Source organism: Notamacropus eugenii, chromosome 1 (assembly GCF_028372415.1).
Source record: "Notamacropus eugenii isolate mMacEug1 chromosome 1, mMacEug1.pri_v2, whole genome shotgun sequence".
Taxonomy (NCBI): domain Eukaryota; kingdom Metazoa; phylum Chordata; class Mammalia; order Diprotodontia; family Macropodidae; genus Notamacropus; species Notamacropus eugenii.
Genome location: NC_092872.1, coordinates 296900907 through 296924399, shown reverse-complemented (window position 1 = coordinate 296924399; position 23493 = coordinate 296900907). Strand labels below are relative to the sequence as shown.

The window sequence follows — 23493 nt, the reverse complement described above, 5'->3', positions numbered from 1 at the left end:
AGAGAAAGGAGGGAATGTTTTCACCTAGGTGCCTGCTAGGCATTTCTATGTTCTATAACCTGATAAAGATTTTAGGATCCTCTTCCAACCCTGTGTCTCTAGTTGAAACCCAAACACCCTTCTAAGGAGGGAACACTAATTGCCCGAGGAGCTTGCTCTAAGATCTACCAGGTTAGGAACTGTTTCCATTGGGGCAGTAGGAATAACTTCTTCATCCAGTAAGATAATCAGCAATCCCACTTAGGCTACTACAATAGAAAAGGTAAGACATGTCTCCATCTACATCACTGAGGGGAGTAAGGAAGAAAATAAAGAGGGAGGGTCAATCCACACAGAGTGAGGATAGATAATGAACTATTGGCTTCCCCAAAACCTTTAGTAGAGAGAAGAAAGAAGACCATCAACTCTGAAGCTTGTACAAAAGAACTGTACAATCCACATATATATTTATATACAGTATATAAATCTCTTTCTTCTCAAGGCTGAACAAACTCCAACAAAACAAAACAAAACTCTAAAAGTTGTCAGTAGCTGATTCAAAAAAAGAGAAAAGTTTTGCTTTTTTTTTCCTCTTCTCTTCTTCCACTGTGGTATTCAATAACAGTGTTTTTTTTTGTTTTTTGTTTTTTAAAAACAGGACCCAAAACAAAACAACACACACACACACATACACAAATGAGAGAATGATTTAAAAGTGCAAACATTTGGGGCACCTCTCCTGTTAGGCGGGATGGGACTGGTCAGGGTCAAAGGTCTCTGATGATCCATTCTCTCTGCACGAACTCCCCACCTGCCCTTCTGCTCTTAGACCAGCTGTCCTACTAGAAATATGAAAAGGTAAGTACAGAAAGAAGAAAATACAAACGAAAGCAAATGGAGCTTCAAATATGGTGGTGGCTGTTGGGGCAAGTGGTGTTTTGGGGAAGGGACAAGTAGAGGGTTGGTCAAGAATCACCTAGGCATGTGGATAAACACAATTTACTAGCCCACCCTTGCCTCTGGAGGAATCACTTTGCAGATTAGAATGAGGGACTTCTGTGCTCTTCTCTGATCATTTCTTTGCCTGGGAAAGAAAATGTGTGCCATCCGGCAAGCACAGGGTGGTTGTTCAAGAGGCCTAAACTCAACTGTGTTGAACTGCTTATACTTTCTTGGTTGGAGTAGGGTGGGAAATAATAAAATTAGCCTACAGCTTTCATTGCAACCTCTCCCTGAGAAACAAGAGAGCTAGAATATGTCTCTGGAGAAGATTTTGAAATAGCTAAGGGAAAATATGGGATGATAGAAAAGGGAGGGAAAAAGGGAAGTGACTTACTGAATGGGTTAATGCCTTGTCTTTTTCCATGAGGAAAGTTGGCCATGCTGCTACCTGCAAGGAATGAGAACATGAAGGTGATTTGTCAGCAAAGAAGAGGGAGGGAGCAGTCATTGCTGTCTTTTGTTCCCTAATCCCCAAAAGTGTGTGTGGGAAACAGGTGAAAATTGACTGGCCATGTTTATTTTCCACAAGTGTTCATAACTCTTGTATGCCTGGTTGAGAAGAATCTTGGATCTGGAGTCAGAAAAAGCTGGGTTGGAATCTGGTGGGACATTTAGGAATTGTGCGATTCTGTGTGAATTTCTTGGAGTCTGTTTCATCTGTAAAATGGCAATACTAGCACCTACCTCTCAGGGTGTTTGTGAGGATTCTTGAAAATATAGAGGGCTTTTGTTTGGGAGAATGTCACAGGGACTTAATGTAATTGAGACTAAACTCACAACCCTAGCCAGTACCTTCTGTATGCCTCCCTACTCCCCTTCTAGTCTGCTTAGTGCAAAGATCACTGAGCTTGGGGGTGGGGGGATGCCAAGAGATCTGGCAGGCTCCAGTGCTCCCTTTAGTCTACTGGATGGCCTTGGGGCAAATATGATGTTGGATAAGTCATTTCCTTGGGCTCCAGTTTCCTCATCTATATGAGGGGGTTGGATTAGATGATTTCAAAAGTCCTTTCTACTTTTAAAACCTATGACCTCTGCTTCATTTCATCTGAAAAATATTATCTGTCTTACCTATTTAACAGGAGGCTTTACAAAAACTGGTATTTATATAACACTTAAGTTTGCAAAGTACCGTATGTGTTCTCAAGAGCCATATGAAAAGGATATAATTAAACAGGCCTAAAATCATTCCTATTTTTATGGATGAAAAAAAAAAACTGAGGCCCAGAGGCATTGATTTATAGGCTCATTGAGTGAGAAAAGGAAGCGACTTTGGGAGAGAAGAGGAAGGGAATAAGCATTTATTACGTACCATTATTTGCCAGGCAATGTACTAAGTGCTTTATAAATATGCAAAATCAGAAGTGAAACTTTACATTCTAATACAGGGAAGGTAGGGATGATATTGATTTTTGGATGGACTTGTACTGGTTTCCTTTTAAGGAGACAAAGAAAGCCATATTTGGGATTTGATCCTGGGGCATTGAACTGACCTGAGTTAGGTCTGGCCCAGAATAGGGGAAGTCAGTATCTCCATATAACTATATGCAAATTATAAGCAAGATAAATCCAAGGTAGCTTTGAAGGGAAGCTACTAGCCACTGGAGGGATCAGAAAAGGATTCATGTAGTAGGTGGCACTTGAACTGAATGCCAAAGAAAAGTATATTCTGGGGGATGGAGATGAGAAAGCAATGCAATCCAGGCACGAGGGTCAACTAATGAAAAGTTCTAGAGGTGAGAGATGGAACATTGTGTGTGGGGTAAAGCACGTTAGTCTGTAGATCCAGACTCTTAGACTCTAGTGCAAGGAAGAAACCCAGAAAGTTAGGATAAATAAAGCCAGGTTGTGAAGAGTTTTAAATGCCAAATAGGGGAGTTTATACTTGATCCAGTAGGCAGCTACTGAAACTTATTGATAACAAGGTCAGATCCACCCTTTAGGAAAGTCCCTGAAGACTATATGGAGAATGGTTTGGAGTGGGAAAAGATTTGAAGCCGGGAGACCAACTAGGAAGCTATGGCAATAATCCAGGTGAAAGGGCATGAGGATTTGAAGTTGGGAAGCATGACAGATATTGACTCGGGAAAGGAGACTGAGAAATAGTCATTATACAGGAGGACAGGGTGCTCTGTGATATAAAATGTTGCAAAGAAATCAAGGAGGGGGAGGATTGAGAAAAGGCCGTTAAATTTTTTGGCAATTAAGAGGCCACTATTAACTTCGGAAATGGCAAGTTCTAGTTGTTTTGAAGTTTGAAGTCAGATTGCAAAAAAGGTTTCCAAGGGAGTGAGACGAGAAGAAACCTAGTATAGGCTGCTTTTTTTCAGTGTGGCTGAAAATAAGAAAGATAGAAGTGGATAGCTGGTAGATGGCAGATCTTATCTCTTCCTAACATATGTAGAAACACCTGAGTAAAAACACTGGCTTTTAAATGGGGTAAAAGAAAAAGGGACAATCATTGTCTGAAATGTTTTAACACTGTTTTTCCTAGAGACAGAGGGATAAACCAGCTCCTAGAATCCAGAGTATGGACAATAAGAGGATTAAGCAGAGCAGGAGTTAAGAATAGAATGGACACCATCTATAGCACCAAAAAACCACCACCAATGAAGTAGAAAAAGAAAAGGTATGTGAGTGGGGCTAGGGAGAAAGAACTGAAAACTTCAAGCTGGAAGGGATGAAAGAAGTGAGCTAGTCTATTCCCCTCATTTTATACATGGGGAAACTAAGGTTCAGAGTCACAGCTAGGAAATAGGGAGAGCTGAACTGCAAAGTCCTGTGACTTCAAAGCTGTATTGTTTCTGACATCCCAAGAAGACAGGCACTGAGAGAAGGACAAGAAGGGAAGGGAAAGAATGGAGAGGAAGAGAAAGTCTGCGGGAGAAAGAAGAGGAGTAAGAAAGTTAAGGAACAGGGGGAGTGGTAAAGACAGATGGAGTGAAGAAAGGATGATTGATCTCTCTCTTTATGTGTGTGTATATATATGTATACACATACATACATATATGTACATATGTATTTATATATCTACACATAGAAATATATACATATATATATCTTTAGCTGTCTTTCTTTGATGTCTATCTATCCATCTGTCTTAGACACTCAGAGGAAAAGATATCCTAGGTATGAGAGGCATATAAAAATAAAAAAACTGAAACCAAACATCTGATAAATACAAGGACAGTCTCGTATTTCATCTAGGAAACTATTTCACTATACCATGAAAGATCAAGGACTCAAATTCCAAGAAGATTTAAAGGCAGAATTTACTTTTAAAGAATACGTTTGTATATGTTGTACCACCAAAACCTCTGGTTTCCTCTCTCACCACCCCCTGCTTTCCTCCCTACCTTTATACACTCCCTCTTTCAGAGATCCTAAAAGCAGGACTATAGCTCCAATTAAGACTCCACTTATGACTAGTGTACAAGCCCCAAGAAGTCCACCAGAGGGCGATATAACCTCCATTTGGGATGACCATTACAATGTCTCTGTGTTTCCCAAACTTTGCTGCTTTTTTTCTAAAGCAGTTGGAGCCAATAGCTCATTCTACTGCTTTCTTACTTCACCCATGCTTTTGCACTATCATTCTTCTCCCATGACACAGCCACCCACTCCCCACCCCCTACCTCCCCTGTCTCTAGCTCCAAGGATTCTGGGCTTCTACCAAACAGTCTCAGTGTTTTTTTCAATCACCCATCAGGTCACCATAGAAATTATATTTTATAGATTCAATAGCAGTGCTTGCTTGAGGTGGGAGGCAGGGGCTATGATATTAGCAGAAGGGGCTCTGAATTTAACAGTAACAATAAGGTTCTCAGATTCATAGCATAATAGAAAGAAGAAGGAGGCATCTAAATGTAACAGTGCATAGAGCACTGTGCCTGAAGTCAGGAAGACTCATCTTCTTTAGTTCAAATCTGGTCTCAGATGCTAGCTTTGATTAGTTTAATTTTGGGCAAGTCACATAACCCTGTTTGCCTCAGTTTCCTCATCTGAAAAATGAGCTGGAGAAGGAAATAGCAAACCACTTCAGTATCTTTGCCAAGAAAACCCCAAATGAGGCACAAAGAGTTGGGCATGAATGAAATGAATGAATAACAACAGATATAAGAAGAATCTTGGAAATCTAGTCTAATCCTCTAATTTTACAGAGATGGACACTGAAACACAGAAGATAAGGGAAAGTGCATGAACACATCTTTTCTGCTGACAAAGATATTTTTCTGGTTGATGATACTCTGTACTGTACAAAGTGCTGAACCCCTTCTAGTGTGTACGCTTTCTACAAGAGCATGCAGCTAACTGCTCATACCTGGTAGCTAGCAGAGCCCAAACCATCCAAAGTTGGATGAAGAGAGTGAAGACATTCTCAGGCCATGGGGATGCCCTATGATTATTTATCCCTCTTTAAATGTACCTGATCTGGATTATAAAAGAAAATCAAGAGCATGTGAGACTTGAACTAGCAACCTGAAGAGGCCCAGGCTGTCAGGCCGCCATGCCCAGTGACCCCACTTGTAAAGTGGACAGAAGGAGAATTAGTCACTTACCTCCTTCCTTTTTCACTCCCAGGCAACCTTTTAGTTCTTGCAATGAGATGGATTTGTCCTTGTTCAGGTCACAGTAGTCTGTAAAACGCCGGGCACATTTCTTGGGTTTGGCCTTCTTCTTCACGTATCTTTTGAAGGGTTTCATCTCCCTCTTGCTGATGTCATTACTGCCATTGTTATCCAGCTGGCTAAAGTACCAGTGTACTACCCGCTCCTCCAGAGTGTGACTTGGATCTGGCTCAGAGAACCTAGGCCCAAAAGATACCCATCCCACCACTTAGATCCTTTGGAAAGTCTCCCAAGAGAAGAGGTCATTTCTGGAGAGCCAATGGCCCATGAGGAGTTGGGCCAAGTAAGGCTGAGGCATTGCTCCTGTCCCAAGTCAGACCACTGAGGACCTCTAATTCATCCTTCCCCCAGTTTAAATCTAAAGAATAAAGAATCTGTTTCCTCAAGAACGCACAAACTAAGAGAACCTTTAACAAAACAACCTGTCTGACTCTGAACTAGATTCCTTGCTGAGGCTCCACAGGAAAAGTGGGAAAGTCAAAGACAGGGGAAAGATTATACCTCCATCTAGAATTTTTCCTGTTATGGGTCCTTTTGGCAGTCCGGTGATGCCTGTGGACCCCTCAGGATAGTATTTTTAAATGTAAAAAATAAAATTGAAAGGATTACAAAGGAAATCAAATCTGGTGAAATAGTTATCAAATTATACATTTTTAAAAATTAGTTCACAGATTCCAGGTTAAGAGCTTCTATTCTAGTTCATTGCTTATTGATAGACGTATGCGTGTGTGTGTGTGTGTATGTTTGTATGTATGTATATGTATGTATGGACACTCCCACAAATAGTGTGTAATCACTTCGAAGTATCTGAGTGGCAATGTGCCAGCTTTTGTGTTGGGTATTATGGAGGATACAAATATGTAAGACATAGTCCTTCTCCTCAAAGACCTTGCAATCTACCTGAGGAGACACATTTCTAACAGATATAACAAAGTTAAATGCTAACTGTTTTTAGTATCTTGTATTACTGGGGGCAGGGAGGTGTGAGAAGGTAATGAGGCACAGTGGAAAAGCATAGGGTGAGAAGTTGGATAACCTGAGTCCAGGTCCCCACTCAGCTGCTTAGTGTCTTCCCCTGTGAAGTAGCAATAACTGTACTTGTACTGCCTATCACTCAAGATTGTTACAGGGAAAGCATTTTGTACAAATGGAAGTGCCATGTAAGTGTGTTCACAGGGCAGTAAAAAGTATTAAAAAGTAGTAAAAAAACCAAAAGTTTGGGGAGGGGAGAGATGATCATGAACTAGAAGGGTAGAAGAAGGTTTTATAGAGGAGTTAGATCTTTGGGTTTCATAGAACCACATATATCCCCATAGCCATGGTGTGATTATAAAGTCATGAGGTTCTTTCACACATGCAGCTTATGGAAATATTTTGTAGCTTTAGAGTCACCTCATTTAACTTATTAAATAATTGCAAAACATGGAACAAAATATATCACCACCTTTAGCACATATTCAATTGAATAGAGGCACTTTACTTAGATAGACAGACTGTGCTGATAATGCTGAGCTCAAGCTTTCCATTGGATTAATTAGGAAAGGGAATGAGCATGATCTGATGGAGTTTGACAAAACCCAGTAGCTTCTAATCCCAACTTTGGTCACCAACTTATAAAATGATTCTAGTATTATCACTTGGTGCAGTGGGCTTGGAATCAGGAAGATTCATCTTTATGAGTTCAAATCCAAGCTCAGATATTTGGTATCTGTGTGATCCTAGGTCATGTAATCCTGTTAGCCTCCATTTCCTCATCCGTAAAAGGAACTGGAGAAAGAAATGGCAAATCACTCCAGTATCTTCTCCAAGGTACTTGAGATTTCTCACAAAGAGTCAGACTTCACTGAAACAACTCAACAACAGCAATCATAATTTTCTTTGATATTCCTGGGCTAGTGTCTCCTGAAAAGAAGAGTGAGGAGAAGAAGCCTATGAAGCTTGGCTGACAGCAATAGGGCAGAAAGTTAGCACGAGTAAACTTTGACTAAGAAAGAGAGAAGGCCTTATGAGATCTGGTACTCTGCTAGAGTTTCGCCATTTAATAAGAGTCATAAAATTGAAAAGGATCACCTCAACAAAGTGGTCCTTCAATTTCTACTAGAAGATCTTCAGTAATGGAGATATTATTACCCTTTCCTGCCTCTTCCTAATTCCACTTTTGGATGGCTCTATTGAAGAAGTTTTTCCCCTATATCAAGCCCAAATTTGTCTCTATGCAACTTCTAATCAATGCTTTTAGTTCTGTCTTCTAGAGTCAAATAAAAAAAAAAGCTTAATCCTCTTTTCACATAACAGGACTTCAAATGCATGAAGACAATGACATCTTCCCTTCTCTTGGCTAAATAACCCCAGTTCTTTCACTTCACAACCTCTAGCCCTTTAACTATCTTTCTTTTCATCCTGCCACAGATGTGTTCTGGCTTGTCAAAATCTTTTTTTACATGTGGAGCCCCAAATTGTACACAGCACTGAGCTGTGATTACCATGCTGACCATGACATTTCCACTATATAGTGGAACGCTATGGGTTTATAGCTTCTCTTTATTTGGGTTAATGAGAAGTTAATGAATTAACCTTTTTTTGATGGATTACAGAACTAAATTTATAATCCATGAAGATTCTCCAGGCTTTTTTCATCTAAACTGCTGTTTGGTCATTACTCTTCCATTCTGTATTTGTTTTTAATCCAGGTGCAGGACAATACTATTAACCTTTTTTATTAGATTCAATCTATATTTCATTGGATTCATTCTATAAATTTAACAATTATCTTTTTGGACTCCAACTTTGTTGTCAAATGTGTTATTTATCCCTTTCCTAGCTTTAGGTTATCTACACATTTGATAAGCACAACAGACATGTAAGACATTCAACTACAAGCCTTCCTGTAGGGATTATTACACCACAGATAAAGATCAAATGGTGGATGAGTAATTGTGACCTGATTGATCTCCAAGTCAAGAAGAGTGACTAGAAAAAAGACCCATCCCTTTTCTTTGGTTTGCTCAGATGCCCAACAAAGGAGATTGGCTGCTGTTGGTAGCAGCCCCTCTCCTGCTCAGAAATTTTTCTATGGTTACCTATGTTCTTTTCCCATTGATGCTTTTAATAAATTAGAGGAATAAAAAATAACATCTCACAGAAACTGGGGTATCTTTGCTCTATAATCTATCTCATAACTGTGTATAATTCGGAGTATACTCTAAATAGAATCCAAAAGAGATTAATATTTAAATACTAATAAGACCTCATTAATGCTGTCCTTGGGGGTATTATCTGCACAGGCTCTATACAATCCTTAAACATGGAAGTTTTCTGAGACAAAATGGAGACTTGGTGAAGGTCAACTTTTGTCTTCAAGGTACACAGTGATCAATTTTTAAGGATTCTGTTGCATTTGATAAAGGAATAAATGGCATGGTCCCTGTCATCCAATTGTACCAGATAGGCACTTGGAAATAATTTCTATTGAGATTATAGCACATGTAGCTTCTTGTGGGGGGAAAGAGAAAGACTATAGTCTAAGTTGAAGCTCCAAAAATGATCCACCCAAGTGGCTAGAATCTCCCTACACACCCAATAAGGAGAAGACACTGAGCAGGCAAGGCTTAAAGAATGGCTAGACGCAAAGAAAAAAAAGAGTCTGACACCTACTTACCCAACAGAAGTATTTCTAAGAAGGAGGGAGGAAAAGTCTGCTAACCCTGAAGCAGTGAGGTTTATTGTCTGTCTGTCCCTCCCTTGCTAGGGGGAGGTCATGGGATCCCCAGGCAAAATGAAGCTTTTCCTTTAACCTTTAGCATTAGCATAACGTAATGTCTCACCTAGAGGATGGAATAATAAAGCCTCAGTCAGGGGAAGACGGAAAAGAGTGGGTCATCCGATCCACTGGTCGTGCCAAGGAACGGATTGCTCCCTCCAGCATGTTCTCCCAGGGCTCCTTGCTGTCCAGGTTTCAGCTGCTCAGTCGACAGAGGCTTTCCTTACTTTCTCTTAGGGCTATTCCACAGGAATAAGTCATCTCACTTTTACCCACTTCACATCAGTCAGCAACTTTTCAGTATCTCTCCTATATTCTGAGGAGTTCACATTTTTCAAACCTTAACTACCTACCATCTTCAAATGAAGTCTTGCTTCTTGGCCATAATTTGACTTCACTCAGATTATTTTACTTATTTTACTCCTTCTCTTGCCTCCCTTTTCTGCAATTTGCTGGCAAAAGCCCCTGCTCCCACCTAGACCAACTAGGAGCCTATACTCCAAATTATGAAACCACTATAACTTCTATCTGCAAAAATTCCAGTGCCGGCCCCTGCTCTAGCCTGTAGGCAAATCAGTTCTCTCAGCCTTAGTTTGAATGAGCAACATACACTTGGATGTTTTTCTACTGTTTATAAATTAATGCCTTATTACATCCTTATAAATGTCCCCTTAACAAATGGTATGAAGGAGATTAAGACTTATATAGAATGTGGAACTCAAGAGTCCTCACTGCCATAACCAACCAAACTGTGACACAGTGATGCCTCTTTAGTGTCCTCTTCCTGCCCCTGAGAGCAAATGGAATCCTGGGATAAGAAAAATTATTTCTAAGTGATAAGGTTCCTTATTGTTGAGAGAAGACAGATTACAAGCAGGAGTCCTGGCTAAAGACCTAATTGTCCTGGCAGTGAAGACTATGGATGCTGATGTGTTGCCAGAAGGAAAGAAACCTCATGGGGTAGGGGAGGGGAGGAAATTCAGTAGTATTTAAGAATAAAAATAGCCCCCAAAGAAGTTGAGAGGGAGGCAGAATCCTGTCACAGTTATTTTCATACCCCTGTTGTTGCTGAGTCATTATTCAGTCTTGTCCAACTTTTTGTGATCCCATTTGGAGTTTTCTTGGTAAAGATACTGAAATTGTTTGCCATTTTCTTCTCCAGCTCATTTTAGAGATGAGGGAACTGAGGTAAACAGGGTTAAGTGACTTGTCCAGGGTCACACAGCCAGTAAGCATCTGAGGCTGAATTTGAACTCAGGAAGACGAATTTTCCTGACTCCAGGCCCAGCACTCTATCCAATGTGCTACCTAGCTGCCCTGTCATACCTCTAAATAAATCACAAAAAAGAAGGGAGAGTCATAAAAGTAATTTGAGCGAATGAATGAAAAGGCATTTATTAAGTGCTTATTATGCAACCAACACCAGGGATAAGATTAGAAAAACAAAGACAGTCCCTTCTGTCAAGTATCTTATATTCCACTGAGGGAGGACAACACAAAAAAACAGGAGTGTTAGCCAGTGAGGGACACTTTTGTTAAAAAAAAAAAAAAAAATTACAGGAATAGTGAATAGGACCTTAGGGGAAAAGAGTGATACTGTTTGATGAAAACCAGCTGAACCGCACTATTGGCTGTGGGGCATCCTCAAATCCAAGCAGAGGCAATCACTTAGCCCAGTTTATGCAAAATTTGATCAAAGTTGAAACCTCTCAGAAGAGTATTTAAGTTCTCCCAAGCCAAATCCTGGGAGTTAGATATGTGCACATCAAATGGAACACACATATAGATCTTACACTCCAGGAAGAGTTGGTTAGTGGGGAAAAAAAGGATTCAAGAGCCAGAGGACTTGGGTTAAAATCTCACCTGTGATGCTTACTACCTATCTGACTTATGACAAGTCACTTAACTTGGGCCTTAGTTGGTGGTCCCTCCCAGCCCTATATCTATGATCTTAAGTGAGAGAATGGGTGCGCTCTACTTCCCAAGGAAACATGGTGGAGAGAGAGCCAAGGAAAACATGGATAAAAAAACAGGGGGAAAATATCACCAATACCTTCTAGGAAATTTCCCAAGGTGCCATAGACTAGAATCCTTTTTATCTTACCACCAGCTCTTAGATCAATACTTTCTAATTTGTTAAGAATTGTGATTCACTGATTTCAAATCTTGCTCTTGTCCAATCCCCCTGGCTCTCAGCAATTCCTTTTCAGTAGGCAATTATAATTGGCAGCTGCTCCTCCACAAAAGAAGTCATCACCTTGTACTCTTGAGAATTTCGATGACTGATACCAATCAGCAACCAAAAGATTTTTGGAGAAGTTATAAAATTGATTTTTTTTATTAAAAAGTTAGAGAGTCCTGTCTGAAAGCAATGGAAGTATCCTGGAAGTCATATCATCCTATATGGCACTTATACCTCAGGGGAAGTGAGGAAGAAAGCAAACATTTGTTAAGAATCTACTATGTGTTAGGTACTGCTACAAATATCTCATTTGAGCCTCTCCACAGTCCAATGAGAGACATGGTAGTATTATCCCCATTTTACTGTTAAGGAAACTGGTGCAGGCAGAGGTTAAGTGACTCAGACAACCAATGTCTGAGGCTTCATTGAACTCAGGTTTTCTTGACTTTTAGCTCGGCACTTTATATACTGTTCCACCTAGCAAATTAATAGGAGAAACCATAGAGGCTTTCTGATATTCTAAAAGATCAAACCCATTTGGATAGGGTCTATGTGATACAAAATTTCAGGTTTTAATTAATTGTATTATAGTCAAATGCTAATTTTCTTTGTGTCTGTGGTTGATCAGCCTTCAGGGAGTTCTTGTCTACATATAATGGGGAGTCTAAGCAAAGACTAGTGAGGCCCCATTCCAGAGGTTTCCTCTGAATTCTGGGAAGGGCAAAATGTTACCCTTCTCTTCTTAAATTTCCTTATTTAATTGCTGTGGTAGCCTTTGCAAACTCTAGTTGGGGTAAGAAATATGAATGCCAGGAACTCTTACTCAAAGCAAACTGCTTTGGCCAACATCTCAGGCTCATTTCTGTTGTCCCAAGCATTTTTCAGGAAGGTGTCAAGGGTAGGCTTGGATGTTTTAGCCAAGCCAAACAAACTTTCTAAATCTCTAGAGACATGTCCAGTTCAGCTAACTATGAGATCGGTGGCACCAACACTTGAGAAACAACCACATCAGCCACATTCCCTCTCTTACTGGTACCTTTCCTCAACTCACTACTATATATGATCACAGTGAAAAGGGACAGGGCTGAAAATACTGTACTATCTTTTCCCTGGTTAGATAAAAGACCATATACATTCTACTCCCTAAAAGAATATTACTCTAGAGGGCATCTACTTCCTCAAGTTGAGTTTAGCTGTTAGGACTTCTCAACTCCAAGTCCAGTGCTCTGTACATGGTGCAGGAAGTCCTGTGGCACAGTGGAGTCAGGAGAGCCTGAGTTCAAATTCAGCCACAGACACTTACTAGATATGTGATCTTGGGCAAGTCACTTAACCTCTGTCTGGTTCAGTTTCCTGAACTGTCAAATACAGATAATACTAGCATCTTCCTTCCAGGGTTGTTGTGAGGACCAATTAGATAGTATTCATAAAGCACTTGGTATGGTGCCTAGCACATAGCAGGTGCTATATAAATGATTGTTATCTTCCCTTTCCTTTCCTCAGGGGGGTAAGTGGTGGTATGGAAAATCTTTCTACATCTGAAGACTCAATTTTACATCTACAACATTTATAGAATTGTAGTGCAGGGGGTTGTTCTGTGAAGTTTAGATTCAATCAAACAGTCACACTTGAGGACCTAGAGTGCCATATGTGGCCTCAATGTCCCAGGTTCCCCACCAGGTCTAAGCCAAACATAAAGGTCAGGTCTAATTTGATCCAACTGGCTTCATGTTGACAAATTCTACATTCAAAGCTGAAGCCATCACAGACTCCAGAGTCCTTCCAAACCATTTCTTCTGCCTGACTTTCCTCTTTCTCTTAATGGTACCACTATTTTTCCAGTTATAAAAATTCCTGATCTTTAATGAACCTTGTCTCCTTTCCCCCAATTCTCTTGCCAACCTTAATTTATGTAATATCTCCCCCATTAGTACCCCAACACAACCCTAGGTTCAGATCTTCATTATTTTTCACTTGGACAACTGTAGCAGGCTCCTATGATTATCCATTCTCTTCCCCATCTAATTCATCCTGTGATAAATCTGAGAATATTTGCATGAGATTGATCATGTCTCTCCCCTGATAGAAAACATTTAATTGAAGACAGTGGAGAAGCAGAAAAAAGTAGACGACTCCCACTCCACCACCCCCATTCTGCACCCACAGTTCTTCCAAAACAGATCTAGGAAATGCACAGACCAAATAATCACCAGGAAATTGAAAAAAAAATCCAAGTGAATCTTTTTTTTCTTTTCTACTCCAAGTTAACATAGGGAAATAGAGAGGTCTACAGATACTGGGGATGGAGTACTGCAAGAATGTGCTGTACCCAGAATGTTCCTGTGTGGAAAGAAGCTGTGTACCAGGGCAAGAAGAGATCCTAGATCCAGAATGGAGGGGCCTAAACTTCTTTAAGGTACAAAAACAAGTGCCAGCTGAGAGGTTTGTTGCTCATTACTTATTTTGGTGTTATACATTCAGGGCAGACTAAGAAGGGGACTTGTACCTAGGGGTGAACATTACAGAGAAGAGCGATCTTGGGCTCCAACCTATGACCTGAACAAGGAGCAAATTCATAAACAAGTGGCAGCTGTAGGGTCTGGCCCCAGGAGTGGAGTGGGGTCTCACTTCCAGATTTTAGCCCAGTTGAAGCTGGCAGGGCAGAATACCCAGGGCAGCAATCCCAGAACAAAAAGATAGCAGTTGAGTTCAACAGTAGTGTACCCAATCTCCAAATGGAGCAAGAGCTAAGGTCTGCTGTTTAACCCCCAACCTAGGTGAGGAAATTGGAGAGATCAGACCAAGAAGGGCAGCCATCAGACTTCGTCTAGGGCTCAAGCTTTCAGGTCTCAAGCCTTAGCTGTCCTTGAGATCCTAAAATAACACAATGTTCAATATCCCAAGAAAGCAGTGGAAAGATCAGTCTAGACATTCTCTCCAGAAATGTTCAGAACCTGCCCTTAACATAATATCCAAAGTGAGGAAGTAGGTTAGAAAAATGAGAAAAGAATCTCACCAGAAAAAGAAGTTGTGGAACAGGGAAGCTCAAGATACAAACTCAGAAGAAGAAAATGACTTCAAAACATCTCTAAGCAAAGTCTTGACCAAAAACTCAACTTGGGCACAGATTAAACTAGAAATCCTGAAAGAGATAAAAAGTTTAAAAAAAGTTTTTTTTTTTATTTTTTTATAAAAGAAATGAGAGTGCTAGAGGAAAAAATGGGAAAAGAAATGAGAGGTACTGAAGGTAAGAACTAGAAAGCAAATAGCTTTGCACAAGAGGTACAAAAAGTTGCCTCAGCAATAAACTCTCTGAAACTATGAATGGACTATATAGAAGTAAATGCTTTCATGAGACAACAAGAACTATTAAAACAAAGGGAAAAGACTGAAAAAAAGAAAAAAGTATCTCTTTTTAAAATGTGAAGTATTTTTTGTTTGGTAAACAAAAACAACTGACCTTCTTACTTCTTTTACAACTATGACTAATATGGAAATGTTTTTTTTTCTTTTTATAAATTATTTGTTTTCAGTTTTCAACAATCACTTCTATAATTCTTAAATTTTCTCCTTCTTCTTTACCCCTCCCTCCCAAAGATGGTATGCAATCTCATATGAGTTCTACACATACATCCTTATTAAATACATTTTCACAATAATCATGTTGCAAAGAAGAATTAAAATGAATGGGAGAAATTAGAAGAAAAGCCAAACCAAAATAAAACATAATGGAAATATGTTTTACATGATTATACCTATATAACCTATATCAAATGACTTTCTGTTTTAGAAAGAAAGCAGGGGAAGGAGGGAGAAAAATTTGGAGCTCAAATTTTTGTAAAAATAAATACTAAAAATTGTCTTTATATATAATCAAAAAAAGAATAAAATATTATTTTAAAAAAACAAACAACTGACCTGAAAAACAGATCGGGAAAGATAATTTAAGGATTGCTGGAAAGCCATGACAAAAAAAAAAAAAAAGAGCCTAGACATCATACCTCTCAAGAAGTCATAAAAGAAAACTGTCCAGATCTCATAGAAGTAGAAGACAAAATTAAAAGAGAAAGAAAAAGATCTATTGGTCATCTCTTGAAAATGAATATCCCAAATGAAAACATTTAGAAACATTATAGTCAAAATTCAGAGCATGATAGACACAGAAGTTTTGATCTGCCTGGTTTGATCCTCCTTAGGAAGATTTGTAGTCCCCACTCTGGCCCTTACCATATTGGTGCTGGACTTAGTGTAGACAATCAGATCAGCTTTACCCCTACTTAGATCTCTCAAGCCCAAGTGATCTACTAGCCTCACCATCTCTAGCAGCAGGGATTACTGGCATGAACCACCATACCCTACTCCATGAAACCTTTTCTGATACTCTCAACCAGTCCTGCTCCAAATCCTTCAAATCCTTTGTAATGCTCTTACATATCAGAGTTACATAAACCTCTCTACTAGGTCTTAAACTAATCAAGGACAGGAAGTATGTCCTACTTATCTTTATATACTCCACCACCAAGTGCAGTGTTTTTCTCAAAGTAAGTGCTATTACTGTATATATTTAAGATATATTTCTAAACACACACACACACACACACACACACGTGTGTATATGTATTTAGTTTAATCAAACTCAACCTCATGCCATGCCCTCTTTTCTAATTCTAAGTACCAGACCAAAACTCTGAAACAATTGAATTACAGAGCTTGAGGCAGATGGTACAAGATTAACTAAAGACAGAAGGAAGGCAGACCAATTTAAATGCTATGCTTAGGATCCTAAAGCTTTTGTCTTCCCTATCAAAGAAGATGATTTGCATAGGGCAAAACAAGCATGCTTAAAAAGAACATGTGGTAATAATAGAAGCACCTAGCAAATCTAAATGAGTTTGTCTTTAAGCCCATATATGGGTTTATCCCAGAACACTGGAAACATACAGACGAAATTTCTAATTGCTACTTGTAATCACTGAGGAATTGTGGAGTACGATAGAAGTACTGGAGACACTCAAGGTTCCAATTTTCAAAAAAATTGATGGAAAGGTAGATTCTGCAAACCACAGACCAAGGAGCTTAATCTTGATCCTCAGAACAATTCTCCAAGTACCTCAAGTGAATGACATTAGCATTCAGAAAAGGAAGATGGGAATTATCATAGATTTACTAAGAAATCAAAATTGATGGACTTCAACATTCTTCCTAAACTGTTGGGTAGAAAAGTATTTTCAGGACATTACATATCCTGTGCCTGGTCTCCCCTTTACCATCCTGGTACTTCTGAGGTAACCACCACAGAATCTGATTGCCCAGTGTAGGGAACCTGCATCCTTGAGGCCACATGTGGCCTTCTAGGTCCTCAAGTTTGGATTCAGTCAAAGGGGACATTTGAGGACCTACAGAGCCACATGTGGCCTCAAGGTTGCAGGTCCCCCACTGTTGGCCTAGTGCCCTTTGCTTTTTTATCCTTCTCACCACCTCTATAAAGCCAAGGCAACCTGATATACTTGAGACTCAAAATAGGGGCAGTTCCAAGGGAATCCAAAGAAGGCAAAGAAACCTGGGGTTTAGTCATTAGTAATCAGGTCCCAAGCCCCAGTATCATTATCCTCTTAAACTAAGGGGTATGTGTTTCTGAGCCATGTTACACAGTAAAGCAAGACCAAAATGAAAATCTCTCTATATGAGCTACCGGGCTTGGGAATTGTTTTTAAAGGTCTGAAAATTGCTTTTTTTTAATAGTCTCGGACTGAAAATGTAATATCAAATGAGATTTTTGTTTTAGAGACTTAGACATTCAGTACAGCACCATAGGACTCAGCTGCTATCCTTTTGGTCTGGGATTCTGACCCACTCCTCAAAATTAAATAATATTAGATGACTCAATGATAAACTCACTTGAACTTAAGACAATTCATTTTTCATTAAGAAAAGAAAAAAAAATTGCTTGCACAGCAGTGGAACCTACAGAGAGGGATTTTCTCATGCTCAGTGTGAAGGCAGAGAAGATATCTAGTACTTGGCCACATGTCATGGACTGGACTGTTATGAACCGTGCAATCTGGAGGTCTGACTATATGTGGAGGGCAAAGCGTGTTGCTTGAACTGATCCATTTAAGAGGCCTATACACCAGGGCTTGAGGGGCATGAGTTCTATATTCCTGTGCAAAGACAGTTTCAGATTCCATGTCAAAGGGGCAGCAAACTTCGTGTTTGTCTAGGAAAGTGTCAGACCTGAGGTCTAGAATCTTGATTCGTTGACTGGTCTCTTGCTGTTCCTGAGGTGAAAAGTCAGACCAATGTGCAGGACGTATACGTAAAATTCTATCCTATACCCTCTTCTGCATAGTAACTCCCTGCTCTCACCAATTATATCTTTTCTATCATGCATGGTTTCCTTCCATTTAGCACTCCCCATGCCCTAATCCAATTGTTCTCATTCTATACTCTGTTTTTACCAAAGAATAAGTTGATATTTGGCCTACAAATAGAATACAAAAAAGCTACAGAGAACATATTCTGATAAGCCAGGAGAAGAAAGAAAAAGGAAAATGTTCAAATGGAGGTAGTCATAAAATAAGGAAGAAAAAAATGAACAGATTTACCCTATCCTTAAGCCATTTCCTCTCCAATTCTCTCTTATACTCTCCCCAGGTTCCCTCCTGAGTCGAAAAAGTCATACTCACCTCCCACCTCCTGTGGGTGCTGCTGAATTAATGGCCTGAACCATGTCTGTGGTGAGGGCATCTAGCAAGCTGGTGATAAATTCCATTTTCTTCCCTTCTGGACAGCCTGCAAGAGGGAATGAGAAGGGAAAACAGATTATAGATATCAGCTAGACAAGGAAACTGCCTCTCCCAACTAGAATGGAAGAATCTTTGCATTAGAGGAACGTTAGAAGTCATCTTGTCCAGCCTCTGATCCTATGAAGGGGACCCTGCTGAAATATTCCTAACAAGTGGATGTAGCCAATATCTCTAATGACTGAGTCTTTCTGTAGAGGCAGGGCATTTCATTTCTGGAAGCCTGACTATTTGGGAGGTCTTCCTTATTTTGAAACAAAATCTGCTCATACCTATTAGTCTTGGTTCTTGCCTATAGGGAACAAAATATCTTCCCTTCAGATATTTGAAGAGAGTGATTGTGTGTCCCCCCAAGTGTTCTCTTGGGCAGTTAGGTGGTGCAGTAGATAAGAGAGCCCACTCTTCAGTTAGGAAGACTCATCTTCCTGAGTTCCAATCTGTCTTTAGACACTTATTAGCTGTGTGACCCTGGGCAAGTCACTTAACCCTGCTTACCTCAGTTTCCTCATCTGTAAAGTGAGTTGAAGAAGGAAATGGTGAGCCACTCCAGTATCTTTGCCAGGAAAACCCCAAATGGAGTCACAAAGAATCAGATACAACTGAACAACAATGAGTGTTCTCTTATTCAGGTTAAACATTTCCAATTTCTGCAACTGATGTTTGTCTGACATGACTTCATGGCCCCCTCACCAGCTTAGTATCTCTCCCTTAGATGGACTCCAATTTTTTCAATAGTTTTTATGAACTGTGGCACCCAGAAATAAACACATCCTTTAGCTGAGGTCTGACCAAAGCAGAAGAGAATGGAGTCATCTTCAGAAGTAGTATATGTGGTACTATATTACCACATCTCTCCCTATAATCCCTTGACCAGACAACTTTGCTTCTAGGATTTTTCCTACCTTCAAATGATTCTATGCCATTATAATGTTCTGTCTTCCATGGGTGAGTAGGCTAAGCTGCAACCCCAAAACTCTGGTGTTCCTGCCAAATGAGCAATGGCAGGCTTTGTTTTCCCTCAGTTACCTGGAGCACAGGGTGATTCTTGCATCCTTCTCTTGGCTATGCTAAGTATAAATTCAAGCTATTGATAACCATATGAAAGACTATTCTAACTTACTACTGAAATAGAAATTAAAACAGCACTGAGGTTTCTCCCATCAGTCTGGCAAAGATAACAAATAATGAAAATAATGTTGAGGAAGACTATGCCAAGACAGAGACATTAATGAACTATTGGCAGACTTGTGAACTAGTCTGATTATTCTAGAAAACAATTTAGAATTATTTTTAAATATCATTCCCTGACTCAGTGAAATCATTACTAGGCACATACTCCAAGGAGGTTAAAGACAGAGGGAAAGAAGTTATACGCACAAAAATATTTACAGCAATATATTTTGCAGTTGCAAAGAGCTGAAAGGAAAATAGGTGCCCAGTGATTGAGGAATGAGGAGCAAATTGTCATAAGTGAATGTGATAGAATATTATTTTGCCATAAGAAATGACAAACATGAAGAATTTGGAATACTTGGGAGTATTTGTATGAACTGATTCAGCACTGTACTGATGAAATAGAAGAACAATTTATATGTTCTTACACATATAAAGCAAAATAACAGTGAACGCTATCAAAATTCTGATCAGTGGCAAGAGTTGAGTATAATGAAGCCTGACTCCTCAAAAGGGAGTTGGTGGACTAGCTGTGTGGAATGAAGCATATTGTCAGATATGGCAACGTGTCTCTTTCACTTAACTGTAGTTCTTCATTAGAAAGGATAGTCCTACTGGGGAATGGGGAAGATAAGAGATTGAAGTACACAGTGTGTGTGTGTGTGTGTGTGTGTGTGTGTGTGTGTGTGTGTGTGTATAAATCAAAATGGAATGAAAGGCAAGGACTCTCATGTCACCTTTTCTACCTTCAGATTGACTCTGTGCTGTCTACCATGAAAATCTTTCCAACACCATACCAAAAGGTCAATCCTAAAAAGGGGCTCATTTTACGACATATAGCTCCACAGTTTTTGCCTAGATCGAAGAGTCACTAATATGAGGAAACTATGGTTTGTGTAGAGCTTAGAGCCTGCAGGGCTAGTACCATTATTATTCCAAACCACATGTTTCTGACCTTGTTGCATGAGGGGAATGCAAAAAAGTCAGGTGGAAAGCTCTAGACAGCCATGAACTCCGGAAGCCGCTGAATTTGCTGGGATATGCATCTCTGAGTCCAACCTCATGTTATTTGACACTATAGGGAGAGTCAACCTATTACCTACAAAGTCAGTGACATGCCCATAAAATGAAAGGCTCCTCCCAATCTAAGTCTGCTATATTTCATGCAAGTTATGGGATCTATTTAAAAGAGGACTTATTTAAAATTGAAGAAGTCATTGCCACTTTTGCATTAATAGACCTTCTTTCTCCATTGCAGTCCCAAAGCACTCTGTTTCTCATCCATCCTAAGGTAGATCAATGGATAGATAAGCGGTCAGCATCCATACTTGTGAAAACTGGGGCATAGAAAAGAGGAGAGGTTTTTCGGTGAAAGCAAAAGGAGAGGGAAAAAGATCCAGATAAGAGACAGGTTTCATCCCACCTGGTAGTTCTCTCTCCTTAAACGGATCATCCACCTCTGAACTCTTCGACCTGGCATCACTCTCACATACAGGAGTCTCGTACCTGGAGCAGGTAAAGATGTGCTTCAATTAAGATTGACTAATGATCCACAGCTCTGCTATTGTGGTTTAGCATTCATAACAGAGTATCCAGTTGTTTTTATAATCATATATAGCACTGTGAACTAGTCTAATTATTCTAGAAAACAATTTGAAATTATAAAAAAATCATCACTAAACTGTATAATATCCCCTGACTCAGTAAACTCATTCCTAGGAACATACTTCAACTTCAAGGAGGTCAAAGATAGCGGGGAAAGAGTTATATATACAAAAATATTTATAGTAGTACGTTTTATAACCTGCAAAGAGCTGTAAGGGAAGCAGGTGCCCATTGATTGGGGAATGGCCAAACAAATTATCTTAAATGAATGCAATAAAATATTATTTTGCCATAAGAAATGATGAATATGAAGAATTTGGGAAACTTGGGAATATTTGGAGGAACTGATTCAGCATTTTACTGATGAATCAGAAGAGCAATTTTTATATTGATCACAATAATCTCCAGGAAGGCACAAACTAAATAAATCTCATTAGAAATTATTCCAATTGTATCATTTTAATTGTCTTTTTTCAATGGGATCACAAAAGTACTTTTTAAAAAGTCATTATCCTTGCTTAGACAATTTAACTATCAATGAAGCACCAACAAAACTCATGGATACCCATTATAAAGAGAAGGCTGTTTGGGGGTAAACATGAACAGATCTCTCTTCCTTAGCATTTTTTGTGTTGAAGTTTCCAGTTCAAGACGTAAGGCAAGCAGCTTGCCAGTCTTACCGAGTGGAGGTCCCAGGAAGTGGACGTCCTGTGTCAACCAGAACACACCAACAATAGCCGGTGGACTGGTGGCACTGTACTGGCTTATAGAGCCCTCCAGGGGCACATTCTGGGATAACGATGCCCTCCCGGGGGTTCTGACGAGCCTCTTCTAGTGCACTCTGTCTTTCCTGGTCACATGAATGGACTTTCTCTACAGGAATCAATAGAGACAGATATCTTGTCACTTTAAGGATCTACCTATCAGACCAATACTCCAAACTAAAAGATGAAGACCTGGCTCAGACACATGAAAAGGATATGTTTAACGAAAAAGTAGCATAAGAATCTTCAGTGTGGGGTCTGATTTTTCTTTCTCTTGCTAGTAATGGTGGTACCTACAAGTATGCTGTTTTAATATCTGTCAACTTAGCAATTATTTTGTGCTTTTTTAAAAAATTGGATCTTCCTATTTCTTCCACCCTGGAAGTGCAATGATCATTAATGGGTAAGATCCCAACAGCAATCATCAAGGAAGTTTAACCTGCTTTATTTCTTGCAACCTAATGAGCCCCCCCCCCCCCCCATTAGGCATCCTGGTGGTCCTGGTCTACTGAGGGCCCATCATATGGATAATAATAACTACCATTTATATAGTGTCTACTATGTGCCAGGCACTGTGCTAAGTGCTTTATAAAGATCTCATTTTGTCCTCACAACAAGTCTTAGAGGTAGATGGTATTTCACAGATGAGGAAACTGAGGCAAACAGCATTTAAGTGACTTGCTCAGGGTTATATAACTAGTTATGTTTCTAAGGCTGAATTTGACTTTAAGGCTGACTTTCCAACTTCAGGCCTAATGCTTCCAGACTTAATGGGGACCCCTGATCATCTTTAATCTTACTGCAGCTCATAATTCCCAAGCTCAAGTGATCCATCAGCCTTAGCCTTCCCAGCAGCAAGAACTACAGAATGCATATTCATGGTGATCTCTGAATTGTTTTTTCCCCCACTTAATAGTGTTTTATTTTTTCCAATTAAATGTACAAATAGCTTTCAACATTTACTTTTATAAGATTTTGAGTTCAAAACTTTTTTCTCCCTCCCTCCTCCCTCCCCTTTCTTCCCCAAGATAGCAAGCAATCTGACATAGGTTAGTATTACATAGAACATATAACACAGAAGCTTTCATTAAAGTAGCAGGATACAAAGTAAGTCCACAAAAATAATAAGCATTTCCATACAGCAATAACAAGTGTTATAATAATAATAATATTCTTATTATTCCTATATAATTCCTATAATAATAATAATCCTATAAGAATAGGAAGAGAAATTCCATTCAAAAAACCCTACAAGATACATAAGATATCTGAAAGTCAATCTGGACTTAAGACACACTTAAGACATTTATATGCGATTACAGAGAACTCTTTAAAGACTGTGGTCCATCATCTTGAACGACCTTCTTAAAGATGGTGATTGTAATAATGGTCTTGAGAAATTTGCAGAATTCTTAGCCCATCATATAAAGTATATTTTATCATGATAGATTTATCATGCAAATTACTATAGGGTATATAACAAAAATAAACTAATCATGGAATTTTATTCAAACTTGTTTCAGGTTATGGCAACTATTACAGACCCTTAAGACATCACTAATAACATTCTTTCTTTGGGCAAAAAACCCCATAGCTACCA

The 23493-nt window shown here is 39.4% G+C and overlaps 1 protein-coding gene across 4 annotated transcripts in view; it reads right to left on the bottom strand.

Moving 5' to 3' along the window:
- Nucleotides 1–424: 424 nt before the first annotated feature.
- SMOC1 (SPARC related modular calcium binding 1) overlaps nt 425–23493 on the bottom strand; it is a 224677-nt gene continuing 201608 nt past the window's right edge. For 2 of the 4 annotated variants that reach the window (XM_072629250.1, XM_072629252.1), the window contains exons 8-13: nt 21810–22002; nt 20948–21030; nt 18235–18340; nt 5538–5785; nt 1316–1369; nt 425–818 (exon numbers count right to left, since the gene is read on the bottom strand). In XM_072629250.1, coding sequence (XP_072485351.1) covers nt 805–818; nt 1316–1369; nt 5538–5785; nt 18235–18340; nt 20948–21030; nt 21810–22002 — 698 coding nt within the window. In that variant the 3' untranslated portion in view covers nt 425–804. Of the gene's footprint in view, nt 822–1315; nt 1370–5537; nt 5786–18234; nt 18341–20947; nt 21031–21809; nt 22003–23493 lie in introns of all 4 variants that reach the window. The other 2 variants (XM_072629249.1, XM_072629251.1) reach the window with 1 other exon arrangement.